General features: G+C 33.3%; 3 protein-coding genes across 6 annotated transcripts in view; 1 reads left to right on the top strand and 2 right to left on the bottom strand.

Annotated features, from left to right (window-relative positions):
• LOC106708269 (tau-tubulin kinase 1) overlaps positions 1-14,142 on the bottom strand; it is a 44,464-nt gene extending 30,322 nt beyond the window's left edge. For all 4 annotated transcript variants that reach the window (XM_045682462.1, XM_045682460.1, XM_045682463.1 and 1 more), the window contains exon 1: positions 13,938-14,142. The gene's annotated coding sequence lies outside the window, so the exon portion shown is untranslated. The remainder of the gene's footprint in view (positions 1-13,937) is intronic.
• A 359-nt stretch (positions 14,143-14,501) lies between these two features.
• Positions 14,502-18,628, top strand: LOC106708308. Its single transcript, XM_014499792.2, has 6 exons — positions 14,502-14,737; positions 16,043-16,133; positions 16,230-16,327; positions 16,536-16,711; positions 17,646-17,812; positions 18,321-18,628. The coding sequence occupies exons 1-6, from the start codon at positions 14,722-14,724 to the stop codon at positions 18,511-18,513; spliced, it is 741 nt and encodes a 246-aa protein (XP_014355278.2). The 5' UTR covers positions 14,502-14,721; the 3' UTR covers positions 18,514-18,628.
• Positions 18,629-19,951: 1,323 nt separating this feature from the next.
• LOC106708324 (glia maturation factor beta) lies at positions 19,952-21,931 on the bottom strand. Its single transcript, XM_045682560.1, has 4 exons — positions 21,737-21,931; positions 20,801-20,910; positions 20,250-20,337; positions 19,952-20,102 (listed from the first exon to the last, which is right to left on the bottom strand). Exons 1-4 carry the CDS (start codon positions 21,842-21,844, stop codon positions 19,983-19,985), a joined length of 426 nt encoding a protein of 141 aa, XP_045538516.1. The 5' UTR covers positions 21,845-21,931; the 3' UTR covers positions 19,952-19,982.
• Positions 21,932-22,527: the final 596 nt, after the last annotated feature.

Raw genomic sequence — 22,527 nt, 5'->3', positions numbered from 1 at the left:
CAAAAGAAAAATGAATTTGATCAAAAAAAATATGTACGTTTAAAAGAGTAAGATAAGAAATGCTAAATAAAATTTCTAGTTTGTAGAAGCTTAAAGTTCGGTTTTATTACATAGTCTTTATGTATATAATACTTAAGTTATAACATTTGTTAAAAATTAAAAGTTATAAATTGCGTGACCGTACTCTCTTACCTGCGCCAAGTTTGCTTGGCATTAACTAGTAAGTACTCGTATAGTTGTAACATAATCCTGCAAACTAAACCCCAATGACTGGCAACAGATTAATTAATCCAAAATATAATCAAATGTTGGCTACCTAATTTAGCTGAAATAGCAAAGATTAACGACGCATATAAAAGTGATATTTGGCATCACACGAAATCTTTACCTATCCTATTCTTTTCTTTTTTAGAAAAGTACTCCTGGTACACAGACGAAACGCTGAATTACTTTCTCTATAACCTAGAATATTTAATTTCTATTATTGTAAATAATATTTAGTTTATTTGTAAAACGATAAAGCGAGTGCATACTTTTACGTCTCTTTTCAAATGAAGCTTAGCGCAACGTATTGTGCAGTACGGAAGAAGGTGCCAAATGTCTACCATACCAAAACAAATACCAGATTAACATGTATTTATATTATTTCATGTAGATGTCGCACGTGTAGAAAATATTAGATTTAACATGCGAGACGAAATGTGTCTATTTTTTTTTTGGTACTATACAATAAATTATTATGCTTATTTGACAGTAAAATGGACTCTGTAGGCATATTTTTACTCCTTAATGTTTTTGTCAATTGACATCTTTGTAGAAAGAGGCGCTTCACTGATGGTTCAACTTAGGGCTGCATTAATTCCCTATGACCCCATTTAGGGTTGGTGACCTACACTTCCTCCTACGTCAGACAAAATAAGCCAGGACTCTACTTTGAACACAGGTTTTATTTGACACTGAAGAATTGAGAGAATTCTTATCATTCTTTCGAGATTAATGTCATTTGAACATATATACTATCTGTTTCTTAGTCGTCATAGATGACATGGTAGTTGCTTATTTATATCCAGACGCCGACTAGGGGTGGGCAACGCATTATAAAACGGCTCTTACGTATATAGTCATAACACAAAAGTGCAATTTTTCAAGAATGCCTTTGGTATACTTTGACACAAATCTTCCTATGTTAAGACTATCAATTCATAAGATGATTTAAATAAGATATATTGGAACGAAGTTCCTTATCGCGCGTTGTGAAAGGGGGCTAGACGGAAAAAATTCTTACGAAAAGTTGTCACGACACTTTTTGCTATAGTAACCATGGCAACGACGTGACAATATATAACGAAAATCCATAGGAACTTCGTTCCATCCGGGTGTTCCTTGACGAGGTGTCAAGGAACACCCGGTCAAGTTTTTTTAAAATTACAATTTGGGTAATTAAATTATGTAGTTTACTAAAGTTTGAAAGCGCACAAGTAATATTGCTTAAAAAACATGCTACGTCATTATATGTAGGAGGCGTTCTGTATAAAAGAGTTTCAGGTGAACAACCGGACAAAGAGAGTTGCATTCGTTCGCGACGACCTAAAAACAGGTGCGTCCAGTTAACTGGGCCATTGTAATTTTACTCTGTGTCTGCTCTGCGATGCCGACTAAATATCATGTTACCGTATCAAATTCTGTCTGCCATTATTATTCAAACTCAATCTATTTTTAAAAGTGTCCGTGCGATAATCAGAGCAGTAAATCATGATCCCGATTCCATCTCCATTAGCACCTCAAACTACTAAACTTTATATTCTTTCTTTTTTTTATGTCATAAACAAAAAGAGAGCTTTTTTATTTTACCGGATGATTATTACTCGTTTTCACTTTTTTTTTATAAGAGAAGGGGGCAAACGAGCAGCGGGAACACCAAGGTGTTCATCGACGCCCATGGACACCTGCAATACCAGAGGAATCGCAAATGCGTTGCCGGCCTTTGAGATGGTGATACGCTCGCTTCTTGAAGGACTCTCAGTCGTACTGGTTTGGAAATACCGCCGAGGACAGACCATTCCACAACGCGGCCGTGCGCGGCAAGAAATTTCGCGAGAACCGCACTGTTGTGGAATGCCAGCCATCCAGATGGTATGGATGGTACCTGGCGGGCTGTCGGGTCGTCCGATGACGAAACTCGGCGGCAGGAATCGTTCCAAACAGTTCTTCGGAACACTCCCCGTGGTATAAACGATAAAAAATGCAGACTTACGCATCTTCCGTATGGCGGTCTTTAAATATGTTTCACTTTCGTCTTTTACAAAACCAAAAGTTTTCTGTTATTATTTCCTTGTGGTAATTACATAAAATGAAATCATGATTTACGAATTATTTATGCACATTGTGTACTAATAAATATTCAGACAATTTAAGAATGTTGTTTGTTGATGACAATTTACTGGCAAATCTTGGCAATGGTTGGTTTTTCCGTCCTGACTTTTTAAAAACACAAGAGTTTGGAGAATAAACAAATTGAGATGAAATGAAAACAAGTGGATTTAAAGCGAAGAAAATGACAATCCCCTACTGTAATACACGAGCAAATATACAGAAAAGTAATTAATTCTAATTTTTATTTTAAGTGTAGGCGCAACATCAAATCAAGGCAGCAAAAATCATGATGTTATTTTTAAATTTTTTAATAAAAACTATGAGGCATTTGCACAAATCATTCCCAATATCGTTAAAAACACAAATCTCTTCAGTGAGTCATAAAAGTTTGGGTCATAATATAATATAAACATCGGGTTTTCAACTGAAATTCGGACACATAAAATATCTACGCTGGCGCTAGAATTAAACACGGAACCACATAAATAGTTTCAATGCAATTCACACGAAATATTTTCCCTAGTCACCTCGTATTTGTTTGATAACACAGTTTCAGACAAAGAATGTAGTAAGTACAAATATAATGCCTGTATCTAAAAAAATAAAATATTTTGTAATCATTTTTATGTTACGAATTCCTTTTTTTTTAAACGTATAAATATCAAAAAATGTCTGATGACAGACAGTAACAAGAAAAGAGTAGAGATTTGTAGATTTTTTTTTATACTGAAATCATAAGAAGAAATATGACATTTCTTTGTTACTTATCCATAGTCACACGTACAAAATATATTGTTACTAGCTGTCGCCCTCGACTCCGTCCACGCGAAATAAAAAAAACTTAATTAGCAGCCTATGCGTTCTTCCAGACTATGTTCTACATCCATGCCAAATTTCAGCGAGATCCATTTTGCTGTTCTGTAGATAACTTCCAACAAACATCCATCCATCCATCTAAACATTCGCATTTATATAGTAAGACATGCAAGTGTTTTTTTTCTTGAGAGTATGAAACTTTTTTTAAGGTTGTTTCAGTAGTGGGTATAAACGGTTAAATATGAGATCGTAGTACTTTTTCTTTTCTTTTATGTTCAAGATCAACAGAAAACATTTTTACTCTAGAAATAAAATTGTTTATATTCAATGCAATCGTGTGCGTGGGTGATGCGAAATGTAAACGTGTCTACATCTTTGTGAAACGTACATTTATAAGTTTCAAATATGTTTAAATGCAGACAAAGCTTTACCAGTTAAAGGTCAACTGTTTTATAATGTTAGTACAAATCTATCCTTTTGTTTTCAGTCAACAACAGCTGAGAATAAGCAGGAATTGCCAGTGAGTTTTAATTAAAACAAATCTTATTTAAGGAATAGACACTCCATTGGTTAGCAGAAGAAATAAATAGAAAAATTGGAAAGGCAATTAAATGAATTAAAGTTAAATGGAGTAAAGTTTATAGTCTTATAGTGATAACAATGGACAAAATACGTTAGGAATTTTTAATTCAGTTTCGGAAATTGGCAATTCATTTACGCATACTGCTGGAAGCTGACGGAAAAGAACAATTTCTGTTTAAAAGATTTAAGTTGCTTGTTATTTGTTCTATTCCGTTATTGCATTAGGCACTGCACACTTTGATTTGATGCGATGTGACGTACGATTTTGGCGCAAAGTAAGTGTAAAGTAAATATGTCAGAGTTGTAGATTTTACATATTTCTCGCACGTGACGCTACGAAGCTGCCTATTGCAGATTGTTTATTGTTGGCATAAAATAACCAAAATTTTACACTTCGATTTAATAGTTCTAACTTCTTTCAGTAAGACGGTAAGAACTAATTCTAGTTACTTAAATCTATTTGTCGGAGCGGTATTACAAAATCTACTTCTTATTTGCCGCCATTTTGACCTTCAGCCACACGTCATTTGAAGCGTTTTGTAAGTTTGTTGCGTTCATTTTAATTTATTGTGGGTAGATAGTGAATACGCCTCACATATTGTTAGTAGTACTCACCATGATAATTTATATTACAAGTATGAGAATTTAAGTGGGTACTTTAGATATATCACGTTATTAAATGACTCATTAATCATGTAAATACATTCAATCGAAATGATTTCTTCTGCGTTAGTTTTGTTTAGTTTCGCCTAAGTTTTTAGTAGTTAAAAATACGTATTTGAGATTGTTACTAGTGGTATGATGGAACTATTTGTGCTGCCGAATTGGAGCAAGAATCGAAAGCATTGCAGATAAAATTAGATGCTTTGGAAATGTCAGATGCCAGCAAGATTGGAATTATTAATAGGGACAAAGTGAATTTAATACAATACAACACATGCAAACTAGTATTTTTAATGTTCTTAAAGTGAATACTATAACATAAAGAAAAATTTGATATTACGTATTTGATTTGTATTAGAAATGTAGTCGCAGAACAGTAATAATCAGACAATATAAAACACTTAAATATTTACATGAAATAAAATTTGTTTTTGGATGTAATATCGTGTAATGTAACAAATAACCACATTCAGCGAACACCTCTGCAACAACCAGTTAAATTACATACACAGATTGTTGTCAAGTCAATAAAATACTACCTTATTAAATATAATCAAACTATTTCTTTCGAAGAAACTTACATATTATGAAACAAAATAGAACATTTTTAAACGTAACATCGCTTTCTTCAGATATCCAAGATGGCGGATGGCAAAGCGCGGTATTATTAGAGTTACCAGAACGGAGGAATTCTCACAAAAACTTCACTATCTTACACAAAGTATTGTTCGCTCCGATTCTTTGGTGATGTAACAGCCATATTAAATTGTTAACGTACGTTTTACTTGTAATAGATAAAACCGGAGTTATTCCTGAATACACCTACATAAAGGGATACTGCTTGAAGGGATTTTCACAGATTAAAGATTGAAGAAGGACATGGTCTAAGTTCCAGTATGACTATGGACTATTAATAAATCATAGTTTAAATATATAATCATCAAATATATTTCAGTAATAAGCACCGTGTATCTTATAGGTATTGGCTATAGCCAATATACTATAAACCATTTGGCATGGTCCTGACTCTTGACACATCTTTCTTCTATATCTTTTAATATTATATAGGTCTTTACAAATGTCGGGTTCACTAACTACGCTAATAAATGTGACAAATATACCTGTATTCAAATGGGTCATCTACTTCGGTCACAGGGTCAGCACTGTGTTTTTATGTCGACAGCAGATTGGCAAGAAGCGCGCCTAATTACCTATAGCTCACGAAAACATCGCACAGGTACGGACAGATCGTGTCCATTGATATGGCGACGTTCACGCTTAAAATTTTTATGTTTCCTGAATAAAAACGTCATTTGGCATACTATTAAAAGTGTTATTAAAATAAATATTGTGTATTAAGTCATAAATAAATTAATGAGTGTAGGTAAATTAGAGATGATTAGCTTGATTTAGAGAAGTAAAATAAACTTTGTTTTTAATTTGTCAAAGGCAATTGTCACGTGTGCTCCATTTGTCTATGGATGCAAAAAGATATGGCTTAAATGGTAAAAACAAATTCAACTCATCTCTGGTAGCTTTTACCACATGCATACACGTATAACCTTAATTTGTAGGTACATCTAAGGCAAGTGGCCATCATAAATACATCAAATATAAATAATTGCGTAATGTAACTCGTCGAAACAGTATATAACCTGGTTCAACCTTCGACGCATGTAAACAATCAGTCTAGTAAACAGTGTGTGAGTCAGCCACTCGACTGGTTTGTTTTAGACTGTTCTGCAGCCTGGAAGACGCCAACTATTAGACTATTGCTAGGTCATACTGACATACTAACGACTATATCGATGGGCCCTATGTATAAGGGCCAAATTAACAAATTAATGATTTTTACTTTTGTATGTTAAAAGCTACATCTTAGATTCGTTTTCAACATGCACTAAACACAAATACACATTTACAGGTGTTTGTTTTTTGTTAAATTAAAAGGGCCTATGCGTCATCTTTTCCTACATAGTTGAAACTTTGAGAGCCTCTCCTGTAAAGTTGTCATTGCACATTGGTACTTATTCGGTGCCATAGGTGCCATCGGTATTATAGGCTTTTAACTTTATAAACAAAAATATTTTAACCACTTCCGAATAGGTCCTTTGTATTGAAGATATCGCAATTGTTTTTTTTTAATTTATTGTACATCTATTTAATAAATACTGAAGTTATTCAAAGATGAAAAAAAGAAGTTAAAATGTTATGCCTAAGTACACCTTTCCAAAAAGATTAAGTATTTGATACAATCTAGAGTCGTGGGCAAAAACTATTAATAGTTTGTTCGTTCAGATATAAAACTTGTTTTAACATCTCTAAGCACATGCGTTTTTTTATCTTTAAAACTTTTTAAATTTGGCATCATCATTTGTACACCAGCCAATGTTGCCAACGTTACACTAAATTTAAAGACGTTAAAGTATTTTCGAATGTATTTCGTGTACTTTGGTCGGTACTAAATTTACAATTTTACAAGTACTTTAATTCATTAATTATACTGCGAACTTAATTGACACCTTTTAATGACATATTTTAGTTTTTATATTATATTTTTTAAGTTGCTAGAATAATGTTCTATGTTTATTCAATTGCTTACAATATTAGGTATTTTCTATTTATTCGTAGAAAAGACTCCTTGTAAGCCTAAATTACAAATAAAGTTTTTCGTAGTTATTTACTTACACATATATTTTGTCCGTTATTATCTTGTGTTGGTGCAGTCCTGACCTTCACAATAAATTGTTGAGTTTCATAATTGTTCTTCCTCGTTTAAGATCTATTTCCCCATCTTTTTTTATAGGCATAAACTTTGCCAATTTTTTTTCGCAAATAAAATTTTACGATTTGAAACGTCGTAAACAGTTCTGTTAGAGATAATTTATTTCATACCGATTTACAAAATAATAGAAAGTTAATAAGAGAGGGCAAGCGACTGACCATGACAAATTGTTTTTTTTTTTTTGGAGCTGTTGTATTTTTTTCTCCAACCATGATTAATAACTCTACTTCCGCACGTCAATTATAATTGTGGTAACATCTAAATCTGAATACCGAATAATTTGTTCCCGAAAACAACGAACTGCTTGAAATAAATCCAGGAGGTCATTGACATGTCCAGGTGAATCTTTGTTCCGTTTAAAATTATCAAAATTACTGAGACTTCCGCGAAGAATGTACGACAAAAGGTAACCTAAATTATTCAATTTACATTCCATTCGGCGACCTTTTTTAAGGTAAGAGCTCCATTTTTGTTACCAGAAATCCTAATTGTGACTAAGCAGTACCAGGACGTTAACCTGATGAAAAATGGTACAAATATTTATGCAACGTCATAGTATCTACTCTTTCAACATCCCTAAAATAGTTTTTGTTGTTATTTTTATGTGAAATATTGCAAAATACCCTGAATTCAATCGTTTCTAAGTCAATATAAAAGACTATATTGTCACGTGTTTTCGAAAAAACTTAATAGACCCGTAAATAAACGACGGTGAAATACACGAATCCATTTGCATTGTTTTGAAAAGTAGCCAGAAGGTCGAAACAGCGATTCTGCCAAATCAGAGCATTCGTTGTGTCAATAAATGTCGCACATTGCAGACAATACGACGAGAGATAATCCAGGGATTATACCAAGGATCGGAAGAAGAGATGGTCTCAGAGAAGAGGAAAACTTCTTTTCTGTTTTTACAAGAATTTATTTAGTTTCACCTGTCTGTATTTGTCATCAAATCTTGCAAATTAAATTTAAGCCTTTTTCCGTTTTCGCATGTAGTATCCATATAGTTACGGTACTAGGATGATGATCTTATGATGGAGTTGGAAGGTGGCCATAGGATTTATTGATTACTAGCTTTTACCCGCGACTCCGTTCGCGCGGAATAAAAAATAGAAAACGGGGTAAAAATTATCCTATGTCCTTTTCCTGGTTCTAAGCCCATCAATTTTCAGCTAAATCAGTTCGACCGATCTTGAGTTATAAATAGTGTAACTAACACGACTTTCTTTTATATATATATAGAAGATTTATCTCTTCTGTCTAATCAGTGACTTATTTACTTTTATCGTCTTTACTAGTTACAGATGCCTGCGCAACAGTTACTTAAGATCCAGTGACCAGCTTGTTCGATTTCCATCGTATAAATTTGGATCCAATTCCCAGTAGAGAAAAAATTCTATATTAGGAAAAGCACTATTTAATGATGTTAGTATTTTAATAGGTTACAACGTGTCAATTTTACAGTTTTCTTTAGTAAAAATAGTCCAAAAGTACACTGACATACAACAGTCTTTAGTGACGTTATTATAGAGAGCATTGACATTTGGATTGTTTTCAATGTTTCTGTATGTTTGTTGGTATATCTATAGAATTCCACTGCCATTAATCGTGTATAAATTCATATTGTTGTCTCTGTTTTGCCAAAAGATTGAGAGAGACGACAATATGTATTAATACAAGTTTCGCGAGAATACTACGGTAATGCTATCTTTTAACTGAAGACATTCAAAATTTATTTTAGCACTTAACAACAGCTATATGTCTGCAAATCTTGTATTAGTTTAATGTCTTTTAAATTAATCGATTCGATGTTGAATATCAAACAAAGTATTTTATAAGTGTAAATAACAATAATACGATTATTGAAACAAAGTATTTTATAAGTGTAAAAAATAATAATCATGCTATGTATTATTTGGCAGAGAAGCCAAGATAGTTTTTTCGTCGAATTGAAGTTTTTGGTATGTTTGCAATTATTAGAATTCATTATAAAAGTAGCCACGCTAGGGGACCAGGAGCGTGGGGTGTCCGCCGTCCAGGTGGACCGACAATATAGTTTGCACGGCGGGAAGTCGTAGGACCGCGTACTGTGGAAGGCATTGGGAAAGGCCTAAGCCTAGCAGTGGGCAGATTAAGGCTGTTGATGATGATTATTATTATAAGAGTATTTTAATACTGAAAGAATATTTTATCCTACTAAAGCCAAAGGATCTTCCAATTCTATAAAGTACCTTTTAAGGGAGATAAATTATACTAATATTAGGTACAAATGCGAATGTTTAGATGGATGGATGGATATTTGTAGATGGTATATCCGGAATGTCTCATCGGATCTTGATGAAATTTGGACTGACACAATTTCACTGATGTAGAACATAGTATGGAAGAAAACTTAGACTACTTAAGTTTTTTTTTAATTCCACGCAGACGGAGACGCAGGCAACAGGCTAGTTTAATCATAATTTTGCCAAAATTATTGGGTTGATTATTGAATACACAAGGGTTCCGACTAAAATAAATTACTATTTCTACATTTAGGTCTTATACCCTGACCTAAATCAGCTTGAAGCCTAAATAAGCACATCATAATGAATTACTCGTCAATTGGCAAAATAGCTGCATGAGTCGTTACCTCGAGGTAACGCAGGCGAAGGTAAGATTTTCATACAATATTGGATCGGTATTTATTACTTTTGAATAAATAGTAGGTCGATAGCCGTTACAAATAAAGCTCGTCTGGATCCATATTGAGGACATACAGCAAATTGATTTGTGATTCAAATGATTTCGCGCGGCTGTTTATTTAAGATTAATCCATGTTTTGGTTTGATTAAAAATCTATTATAATGGTTATAGATTTTAGAGCCATTGGCACAGTTCTTTCACATTAGTTAGTAGTTTATTCTTAAATAATAATGTTTTTAAATAAATGAATAACCGTATTCATTATCCGTTCTGGAGATACCATCATTTAAAATATCACAAGTTTTGTGCTAGAAAAATTACAATAAACTCTTAAAAGTATGCGAAGACATTCACGAGAAATGAATCCTGACTTTTATGTCCATCTATTCTATTAAGGTGGAAGGAAGTTAGTGAAAAGAAAACGACTTAAAATCAAATAAAACTGTTTTTTTACTTTAGTGGTTTAACTACGCTATGTGCCGTGTGCTACTAATATTTCGGGACTTAGAAACACGTAGTTTTACGTCGTATATTTTTAGAAGCAATGTTTGTGATAAATGTTCAGATGTTCGGAACATTTGCCAAAATTAGAAGCGCCATTGTTGACTGTTGATTGACTGAGAGGCGACACTTATAATAAAAGAAAAATCACGTAACGTAGTATACGTAATAAATCATTAAATACATAGTTACTTTAAAAAAAATACCAAAATAACCTTCCGAATGGTAAACAACAAATTTTGCGACCACGTTTAATATAATTTCGTATAATTAATGAAATGATTTTCCATCTAGTTTTTGAAATGTCTTTATAACCCAGCAAGAGTAAATAAAAACATGACAATTTATGATAACTGTTCAAAAAAACTAATCAGTTATTTTTGCAGTTCAAACGATTCGATCACGTGTAGGTAATTCCTCAAACATTTTAAGCCATTAAAAACAGTAAAAGAAATCGTAGATCAGTGATATTCCGCTATCTTTATTTTGGTTCCCGCGCTTATAATTAGGTGTTTTAATGTGTTAGAGAGCGTGGGCAAAGGCACGCGGTCCGCAGGGACAGTAAAAAGCAACCGCGTCGATGTTACGATGAACTACAAAACTGTTTACTTATCTAATTTTATTACAAGGAAAAATGTCGAAAAAAATTGTTTTTGTAATAAAAAGGCAAAATATTCTAGTCAGTGTATTTGTAAGTGATTGATATACATATTTGAAAAGTATACATACAGTATCCGTAGGGACAGGGAACACAGGAGATAGGACGATGATTTAGGTCAGTAAAATTTGGTTCTTATCAACTTTTTTTAAAATGTTAAACTATAATAATTAACGTGTAATTAATCTGTGAATAGAAATCAAATCACTATCTAGTTTGCAGTAACGGTTTTAACTCTACGATCGTCCTGGGAGAGATTTCTACGGGGTCTTTTTTTACTATGCCTTTAGGAGCATGTGGGGCCCTTTTAATAGAGTTATGTGAGACTTCGGATTTTGTAGACCTATGGAGCCTCTTTTTGTCCCACGCCCTGGGCGGTCGCCCAACACCGCCCTACCTACACGTCGGCCCTGCTAGTCTACTGAGACTCTGTCTGGTGTTTCGTCTGACACTTGACCTGCTGCCTTAATTATTTACGCTACCGCTTGAAAGTGTACGTATATGTTGTTACAGTATTTTAGAACATTTGTAATACATATTTGCATTTGGTAAACAATTTTATCCGACAAAGTAATGTAATCATTTGAAATAACAATAAGTAACTCGGTCGTTATTCAACATGCGGGGAGTCTCTGCATACATACATGCGGACGACTTATGAAAATGATCGGTCGATGTAAACCACGCGTCGTGCGCGGACTCGTGCGGATACGGTAAGGAAAAGTAAGGCCTTTCGTCCAACGCATGCGGGCGCTAATGACTAACGAAAACGATTCTTAATGTGAGCGCTATGGCATGCGTGAACAAGAAATCTCTTGCACTACGCATGCTATATAGCGACCAAGTTATCGACTAATGAAACTGCGCCCTAAGAATTTTTGCTTTTACTTGTTTTATTTGTATTCGGCGTAATTAATAATATCTAGTCGCCCTTTGATCAAAATTCGTCTTTAAAATAGCTTTATACATTTCTCCTCCATATTAATTTTATTGTGTCTTATTTTACGTTGCGTTTGCGCAATTGAAAAATAGAAAGATGTTTGGTAAAATATGATATGTGCGATCGAAATTGATAGGGAGGCGGGTGGCGGGTGGCGGAGTTTTGGCAAAAACATGCGTCGCAGCGGATTCGTATCTCAGTACAATAATAGATCGAGGCGGGGTGAAGTTTGTTATGTTACCGTAAAATTGAATATATCGTTTTCTTACAAACGTACCAGAGATTTCAATAGCATACCGAAAGCTATGAAGGCTACCTATGAAATTTCGACGAAAAAAGAATTGTAAATTTTCCTTTGGTTTTCCATATCCATAAATAAATATTTTTAGTTGAATGATAAAGTGACGATGTTTAAAATTTTTCAACGACATTAGATTACGAGACGTATACATTCTGGTGTCTGAAAAGAACACGATTGTCGTGATATTTACGGTGACATTTTTGTATGGTACATTTATTTTAATTTATGATGGTCAAAATATACAATAGATTGACTTGACTTGTCACTGCTCTACATCTACACTATGGAAAATATCTTAAATATAAAATTCTCGTGTCAAAATGTTAGTTACCATACTCCTCTGAAACGACTTGACCGATTTTTATGAAATTCTATATGCATATTCTCTTTCTCATATCTCTCTGCGTGAACGCATCAGAAATGATGTGATCCGCAGCAGAACCAAAGTAACCGTAACATTGCCCGAAGAATTGTAAACCTTAAGTGGCGATGGGCCGGCCACATTGCCCGCAGAATGGACGGCCGATGGGGCCGCAAAGTACTGGAATGGCGGCCACGTACAGGTCGACGCAGCGTGGGCAGGCCTCCCGCAAGATGGACCGATGATCTGGTCAATGTTGCGGGAGTATCCTGGATGCGGGTTACACAGGACCGATCATTGTGGCGATCTTAGGAGGAGGCCTATACCCAGCAGTGGGTGTTACGAGTCTGAATGGATGGATATGCATATTCAGTATGTTTGAGAATCGGCAACTATCTATTTTTCAAGTTATAAGGGTTGTCCACCCCTAACATGTGTTTTTTATATTCTCAGTAATTTCAAGGAGATTTCTAAAAGTGTTTATTATTTAAAAGTATTCACTTTGTATATAGAAATATTGATTAACGTTAGAAATGTTTATAAAACAAACTCGCATCAACATGAATTATGAAACGTCTTCGGGTAGTTAATTACGATGATTTTGTTTATTCAATCCAGTTTAGAAATGGCGATATGATTTATAATAAATTCCATAAAATCTTATTGAATAAATAATATAGCTTAATACCTTTTTATTAATAATACCATAGAGTCTATGTCCTCTATGTAGAATCTATCTTCCAGCTTTATTATCTATGGCACAGATAACAAGGATGACACTGCATGATTTGACGTTCCTCTGTTTACAATCGAACGTGAATAAGCGAGAGTCCAAGATGCAACTGATGATGATTTCTGTATGCGTCAGTTCGAAAGAGTTTTTATCAAAAGATTACAACATTTTTAATCTACCTAAAGCCGTTGCTGTATTGTCACAAATGGAACGAACTATATTTACAACTTTAAATATTTGTGACCAATATCAGGAATGTTTGACTATATATTATCAAATTTGAAATCATGCAACACATTTCAGCGTCCGAATAAAACTTTATGTTAAATTCAATGTATTAAACAAACAAACGAAACATTATTCACTAAAAGCTCAGCATTAAAGCATTCATCAAATCAACTTTGTTCTTTCCAATTCTTTACGCTTTATTTTAAACATAACTGCCTTCCATTGCCAACAACATTGCAAGCGTAGTGTTGTTCACACGTCACTAAATCAGTTATAATTAAATACAAATATTATTTTCAATACTTACTTACCCATTTAAAATCATATTCCACACACTGAGTAACCACACAGTTAAGGATTATTTTTAAAAGTCGTATAACAGTTAATGTCACTTTAAATTTCCCGCCTAAATGGTTCCTTAGAAGATCACTCGCGGGCTATTTTTAAAGATTGTCGGCTAGTGGGGCCGCGACCGGCGCGCTCTCCGACCAACTCGCATCTGAATAAAACTGTTTTATGGTCCCGTGAAAGTAAATCGGGATTTGGGGAAATATAAATTTTCTTGTTGTATGTGCGTTAATCTTGAGACGAGGACTGTATCGATACGCGTATTATCGATATTAGAAATTTTCAACTCTCAAAATTAGTCACGTCACTATTCTATGTCAATAAACTTCTGTTAATTTTTCTCACTTTTCCGATATTTGCGTAATATGCACTTATACTGCATGTAACTTCAAATAACTGCTAATTTTAGATTCTATACTCAGTTAAATACCCAAATCTGTATATTTCGAACGATCTAACAATATTCGAAAACAAAACTAACAATAAAACTTTATGAGTCAAAATACACACATCAATTTGAACTCAATTTCCTCACGTTTATATATCGATATCGATGAGGAAAATCAGACACATTTACATCCCTAAGTGCATCGCATATCAACAGCACCTGGTCATTGGAGGTTGTTTCTGAGAATCTGTATTGTTTATTTTCGCCGACTTGTTCTGGTAGTGACGTATGCAGCACAGAAGAGGGGAGAGAGGGGCAACCTGTACACCGCAGAGGATAACGACACACTTTAGTCCCGGATGTTGAAAGATTCAGGTTAATTGCTCTTAATACTTCTTCAAGAGTGCCGTAATGGAATATAAAGAGATGTTTTGTGTAAGTACCATCGTTAACTTACAAAATATCCTTACAAAATATTTTTTTTCTCTCAATTGACGTAGTAACTGACGAATGTAATGTTTTTCTCACGTATTTACTGTTGGTGACCGTCTGTAACCTTTGGTTTGATCTAGTTTAAAGCATAAGGTGTCATTGAATTGGTACATACTCGGGAGTATGAGTACAGTCGAGTCAATTGGGTTTATGAATAATACTGCTTCAATTGCTACCAACATAAACTATTCTACATGCTTTATGATTTGCAAGTTATTATAAGAATATTAATTAGCGCAGTGATAAAACTAGCGAACATTGCATTGGGACCTATACTCATAAGCTGATATGACTCGATCGCTCGATACTCGAGAGCTGCGTATGTGCTCTGCAGTTTGTCCTTTTCTAGATGACTATTGTTGGTTCGCATTACCTAATGCGACACGAAAATTCTCGTTTAAGTTGTAAATGGTCGTCTTTGAGGGACAAGGGAAAGTTGTTTCTTAATATCCTTAATTGAGTGTACAAGGATTAGATTAATAACGCTTTCTATAAGCAATAGCGAAAAACTACTCAACATTTGCACTTGTATAATTTTTTGATTTTTATGTCTTGAATTTTGATTTAAATTTGCAATGCATATTTTTTCTATTTGTATATTATTTAGTCGCCCTGTAAATTCATCGTAGTTATTTTATATTTGAGATTCAAATAGCAACTCCTTTCGTTTAATGGAAACAGTGTACACGCACACACATCTCCGTTTCAACGTTGAAAAACAGTACAATTAATAATCAATTTTAATCTTTATTTCTTACGCTGTAATGAACATAATTGCGTGCATTTATTGAAACCTTAATGATCGTTGTTAATGCATAGATGTTATTGAGTCAAGGCGCAGGAATAGTTAGTATGCATTTTATATGTAAACACATAAACAGTATGGTTAGTTGATAATGCAACTATCAATGTGCAGTGTAACGAAAAATTAAATTCGTAAGAAGTCGGTAAGACAATTTATATATTTATTATCTATTCATTATTTATTTTTAACCTTTAATTTTTATATACTTATAAATAAGGGACTGTATATTTTTATAACCAAAAATAATTTTCCAACGAGACAAGTAATTATTTTGCAATTTTCTATTAATTTTCTATTAGTATTGTACTCAATTTAAATCAAATTAAAACTAACAGATAACTAAAAAGTAAATGTTATATTGTCTATGAAATAAATAAAAATAGATATGCCGTGGAGTCGGCCCTCTTCCGTACCCGTTGGTAAAGTCTGGTGTCGATTCAAAGGAAGAGATAAAAATGGACAACCTGGTAAAATGTAAGTTTTATTGAAATCATTTTAGAAAAAATACTTATACGAATACTGTATAATAAAGTACATACTGCCCGAATTAGATGTTTATATTTCTAACAGGTATCAAATACGAGACATGGAGCCATCAGATAGAAAGCGTTGCTTGGATATGATGGAGGATACATTTTTGAATGACGAACCGCTCTGTCAAATTCTAGGTATTTTTATAATTTTTTCTTTACTTTAATATTAGTGTAAATATATATGAATAATAAATGAGTAAGATTCAAATAGCAAAGTCACCTTACTAATAAGTGAAGATTAATTAAAAAAAAACAAACTAAATGATGACATACAAAAATTGCGCGACAGATCTACCTACGTCTTCTAAATGTGTATTAAGTTAAAAATTTGTTACTCTTACAGATATTAAATCGGACAAAGAATCAGTAACAACGATCAGGAACAATTGGGAGAGCTACGCTGACCAAGGGATATGCATTGCTTGCTATACGGAGAAAGATGGCACTCCTCAAGAGCTGGTTGGCTTTAACATTCTTGTTGTTAAGACTATAGATGATAATGAAGAGGATATAGATAATGTTAGTTGAAAACTTGATTAATTAAAAAAAGTAATTAATAAGGCAAAGGTTTAGCTAACTTCCGTACATCTACACTTTATAGATTTTTATTTATATTTGTAACGTATAAACTCATAAAATATTGGACGGATTACAAAAATACTCTCACCATCAGAATGCTACATTATCTCCGAGTAACATAGGCATTTTTAATATCAATAAATTAAAAAGAAAAATGTCCACTCGTGAAGTTTGTAATGTTACGGAGAATCAATGATTTGTTAACCTTTCTTATAAACAGAATAGAGATCGATTTCTGTATGATTGACGGGTAAACACACGGTTACTTTTGAATGTTCATGCGTACAACTCAATGTACACAAAGATATTTATGATTCCCTTTTTATCTAGTTACGCCACTGAATAAGATGTTAAGAGATATTTGCCAGATCGTACAGAGGTCTATAAAAACGCCAATCAATAGACCGATACTCCTGTTTTGTTTATTATTGTTATAAATTATTTTTAGCTCTGAAGTGATTCTTAGAATAACTAGTAAATATGCTTTCGTTACAAAGCTTTAGAAGAAAAGGGCTCCAAATAAACTAATAACAAAATGTTTTTTGTTATCATTGTTTTAGAATTATTTAAAGACCTATTCAGTTTTTAAAGTTCATAAGCAAAGCATAATTGACACTTTTGAGGTCAAAAATGAAATCAACAATGTCATGAAATAAAAAAGGATTACTCCGACGGCCTTAATAAAATTCGGTTAAATGAAATATCAGTCAATTTTTCGCCCAATTTCGGTTGATCTTATTATCCACGTTCTAGTCAAGTTTATTTTGCACTAAACACATTCGGTAATAAGATTTTATTAAAATGAACTCGCAGGACGAGTTTACAACTGAATGTCTATTCACTGGATACTGATAATCACCGTGTATGATTGCAGTTTGCAGGCGAGGCGTGGAGAAAACTTTTAAAGACCCTAGTGAGTGCGGAAAATTTGGTGGATGTCTTTGAATATTACGGCGTGGACAAGTACTTGACGTCTAGTGGATTAACTGTACTGCCCGAGTACAGGGGTCAAAACATTGGCGCGAAAATCGTTGCGGCGAGGTAAACGAGTTGTTGAATTATTTAAGTCTGAAGTCGTTGTTGAAATCTAGTTAGGACTACCACCTCTAAATACTTACTTACTCTAAAACCGACTGCTGCCCATAGACATCCGCAAATGCAGATGCGTTGCCTAAATTTAATCAACAGAATAGGGGACGCACATAAAAAGAATATTTCCCCTTCCCATGCGTCCCGCAGTCAAATCCACAGCCCCTTCCTATCCTTTCCTTATAAGAAAAGGCTGGGAAGGGAAAGAGGACTAAAATAAGGCCTCCGGTAGTCCACACTCATCAGACGAAACGTGGTATTGCTTCCACTTCACGCCTGTCTTCTGTGTGGTCATGGTATTTCGACGAGCGAGCCGGCCTATTCTTGCGACCAATGTTGTTGTAACTGGCGTCTACCACTGTTTTCTGATTGGTCGTGTTGTTCATTCATACAGCAGCTAATACTGCGTACTATCACTAGGTTTGTCCTGGTTTAATAAAACTAAAATAACATTTTCCAGGGAGGTAATCTGCAATACATTTGATATAAAAGCCGCAGCGACAGTATTCACGGCTAGAAGCTCTCAGGTGCTAGCCGCTAAGTGCGGGTACCAGCAGCTAGCCGTGCTACCCTACGAGCGTATGTTACTTCAGGGCATTGACCTTACCGGCTGCGACACACCGACTGCTATACTCATGGCAAGAACATACTAGTCGCAAATTATTTACGATAATGTAATATGACGACCCATCTGAAAATAATCTCATAAGAGTTGTAACTCTTTTCGTCGACGGTTAGATAAATCAATTTATTGTTGCAGTTGTAAATAACTGTTGAAACTTTTATTAAGCCATAATGTTGTCTCTCTTTTCTTCAAAGCAATTGATAAGGATGGCAATATATTTCGGCAGTATAAAATAAAAGTCAAATGTATAAAATCTTAATTTATTATTATCAAATAACGCACAATGATAATCTATAAATGCAGTACATATAGTCAATAAAAACCGTTCAGCTTAGATCATTCAGCCACAAAAATTTTCAAAAACACTTTAAACTTATTATTGGAACGAAGTTCCTTATTATTATCTATATCTCTCTGTTTTCGACAGTTGAAATCCAAATTTCACTCTTACACTACTGTCTATGTACGAATTTTGGATGAATGATGACATAGACAAATATGTCTTTCAACTCTTTTACTTAACATTCAACCTACTGAAAATGATTAATAGAAATAAAAGTCAGAGACAATTTCGCGGAACGCGGCAATTGCGTATTAATAAAATGCTATGTGACGTTGCCGCCGTCTTCTTTGCCGTATCCCACGAAACACATCTTCAATATGTTCTGACTAATTATTTGCTTTGTATAGTTTGAGAACTTTTAATAATATAAATGCATTTTTATTATTAACTGGCAACTTTTAACAATATATAATTTTTTTTAAATATATATGAATTATTTTAATAAAGTCAGCGGCAAATAAATCTGGCGATATAAATTTAGTAGTTTTTTTATAACAATGATTATTTTTGTGCAAACATGGAATACATTCTGCAATTTAGTAAAAAAACGAGTATTTTTTTAAAGATCCATAAGGTTTTTCGTAAATAAACTTTTAATACTATTTTTTTGGAATGTTTTTTACTTTTTACTGTGATACTTAATGTAGAAGATATACGTTTTTAGATAATTATTGGAGTTACATTCTTTTTTTGAAAAGTTTTTGTCCAAAAAAGCTCTATTAAAATTTTTACAAAAACTTGTGTGCGGACAAATTTTCTTACTATTGTATAATTATGTATAAATATGCACTTATTTTAATCATTACATCTCACACTTAACTACTTCTAGAATTTGGAAACTAAATAATACAAAAGAGATAAAAAAAACACTTCAAGGTCACTGGCAAGAATTATCCATAATATTTAGTGTGGCAATACTAAATAATGTACTTTGTTTTATATATTAAATATATTTTAAACACTTAAAAGCTATTCTGGACTGAATTATAAAGGAATTCACTTTCACTTAAACTTTTTAATTTTGAAACATTTAATAAAATAAGTCCTTTTTAATACTTTGTACATATTGTACCCCTCTATGCATGATTAAAAAAAAAAAAGAAACTTACTTACTAGTGTTGTCTTACAAGTGACCTATAGCATTAATGTGAAGTCTATCTGTTGAGTTTCTCGTTCAGCCAATCAGATGTAAGTTCATCAATCTCTCGCACTTCCAACAAACGTGGAGCGCCGACCGCTGCCGCTAGGGCTCGCTGTGTGCCCGCATACATAACCTACAAATGTATTTTTCTTATTAAATTAATACTCCGACGAAAAATTGTGTACTATCATTTTTGAACATCCTGTATAATGTAAGTTATTACTGCTTGCCTATTACTATGATACATCATTACAAAGGAAACTAATTAAAAAGTATTTACCTGTAACTCCATATGTGCATCTCTGGGTGTATAAAATATAAAGCACATAGGAAACGAGGTGCGGCCATCATTGTGTTCCATTTTATAACTGAAAATTTTATACAAATCATATTTTAGAGCATCGGTGGCTCAGGGGTTAAGCACTTGACTTGCAATCTCCAGGTCCTGGGTTCGAATCCGCCATGTACCAATGTGCTTTTTGACTCACGATTTACATATGTGTACATTTATCCGACGTTCTTACGGTGAAGGAAAACATCGTGATGCAACCTGCACATAACTGGGAAGAAATTCAAAGATATGTGTGAAGTCAACCAACCCTCACTGGGTCAGCGTGGTTGCCTATGGCCTAGTCACCCCAAAACTTGAAGTAGGCTCCGAGTCCCTCAGTGGGGACGTATAGTGAGTTGATGATGATGATGATATTTTAATTTCGTGTCAAAACAGTTTGTAGATTTAGGGACAAGTACAAATCAAATTATATCTAAGTTTTCTAAGCTATACAAGTACAAAAAAGTAAGTTTGGTATGAAACATTAGTGTACAAAGTACCTGTATATAATAAACCGAGGCTGGTGTGATGGCAATATGTCTTGAAGATCTTCTAGTTCAACACTCTCTAGTTCCTCATCCACTTCTAGTGCTTGCTTTTCTCTGTTCACCTGTAACATGAAAACCATTAAGGGATAACTGTCTTAAGCAAGCAAATGGCTGAACTAATATTAAATAACTACATAAATTCAGTATATAATATGGTCATGGCCATATAATATGGCTAAGGACCCCTACTTACTACCCTTACTAGTACTTACTACCTCTTATCATTGTCATTATCTCCTTATTAGCCAAAAATTGAAAAGAAGATGGGTAAGATCTCCAAATTAATTAAACATTATTTTAAAAAAAAAGAAAGCTGACTTCATAAAAAAAAATCTCAAACAAAATGAACAAAAAAGTAACAAAATAGTGTCATGAAAACCTGCTAAACTCTAAAAAAAGTTCTCTTCTTTCTTGTAACATATCTATATTGTATAATTATTGTTATTTCACAGTTGGTGTCCGGCCTTTTCCCACTCACATGGGGTCGGCACACAAGGTTTTATACACCTTAAAGTTTTGGCTTAAGTTTTTACGGCCGGACCCCCGTCTGTACTTGGAATATTAAATAAAGACACTCAAATTTTATTTATATGTATAGATAGAATAAAACAGAAGTACTAATCAGAACAAAGCTGTAATGTAATTTAAATGTAACAGATAAGATAATAAAGTTACTGCAGTTGAATGTTCATTGCTTTATTTACAAGTTCCTGTCGGTGAGTAACTAAAAGTGATTGTGACTCATTCTATTTTCTGCATTTTCTATTACAGAAGCATTGTATGATTAAACAATAACAGGAGTAATATGACTGTAATGTAATTTATATTTACAAACATTCCGAAACAATAAAATGAAGCCCGTTTCCTGTTAACAATTTTGAATCTTACCTTTAAAATTAATGCTGAATTAGAATTGTGTTTTTGAAAACGAAATTTCTTTAATACATTTTTTACATCTTCACCGATATCACAGACATTAACATTTTGCCCCGACATGATTACAAAATTTCATAAAATGTATGTATTTTAATTTAAGGGCTTCACAACAATTTATGACCAAACCCAAATCTATTCATACGTCAACAAAACATACGAGTTTGTCAAACTCATATGACATTGTCATTTTGTTTTTCAACGGTTTTGTTGCGTTCAGTAATAATTAATTTTTTTTTTTTATTTTTCTACTACTAAATACTGACTATTCTGTCTGTCTTTGTTAATTTTACCTTAATTTACACTATAAAAATTATTTTAGAGGTGACTTGATAACATTTTCACTGAAGAGCTTAGTAACTTATCTCGAACGTTATGGAATTGTCTATTTGTGTCAAGTTGGTCACAAGTGTCAAATGCCAATTTATCTGACGATATGTCATTGTCAAAAAATAGTTTCTGAAAATTATTGTTATTTCTATTACAGTATTATTTACGGCAAATATCATTTTTTAATGATAAACGTATTACACATAATCTTTGAAATTGCGGATTTTGCATTGTAGGTACTTTTAACAATCAAGAAAACTGTAGTAGGTTATCCTTTGTGTGATTATAATTTTTTAGAAAGTCAGAACCATACTAAATTCATTGTATTCATTGTACAATTCTTTAAACTGTGATTGTGTGTGCCCTATATAGAAGTCAATAGCATTTACCATATATAGTAAGTATTTCTACAGTTG

This window comes from Papilio machaon, chromosome 19, assembly GCF_912999745.1.
Source record: "Papilio machaon chromosome 19, ilPapMach1.1, whole genome shotgun sequence".
NCBI classification, from domain to species: Eukaryota; Metazoa; Arthropoda; class Insecta; order Lepidoptera; family Papilionidae; genus Papilio; species Papilio machaon.
Note: the sequence above shows the minus strand (reverse complement) of the source record. Positions and strands in the feature narration are given on the sequence as shown.

Coding starts and splice junctions, on each gene's coding strand:
- LOC106708308 (XM_014499792.2), top strand. Junction 16,328..16,535: donor ACCGCTCTGTCAAATTCTAG/GTATTTTTATAA, acceptor TTACTCTTACAG/ATATTAAATCGGACAAAGAA. Junction 17,813..18,320: donor GCGAAAATCGTTGCGGCGAG/GTAAACGAGTTG, acceptor AACATTTTCCAG/GGAGGTAATCTGCAATACAT.
- LOC106708324 (XM_045682560.1), bottom strand. CDS start 21,844: ATGTCGGGGCAAAATGTTAATGTCTGTGATATCGGTGAAGATGTAAAA. Junction 20,911..21,736: donor ATTCAGCATTAATTTTAAAG/GTAAGATTCAAA, acceptor TTCATGTTACAG/GTGAACAGAGAAAAGCAAGC. Junction 20,103..20,249: donor ATGCACATATGGAGTTACAG/GTAAATACTTTT, acceptor ATACATTTGTAG/GTTATGTATGCGGGCACACA.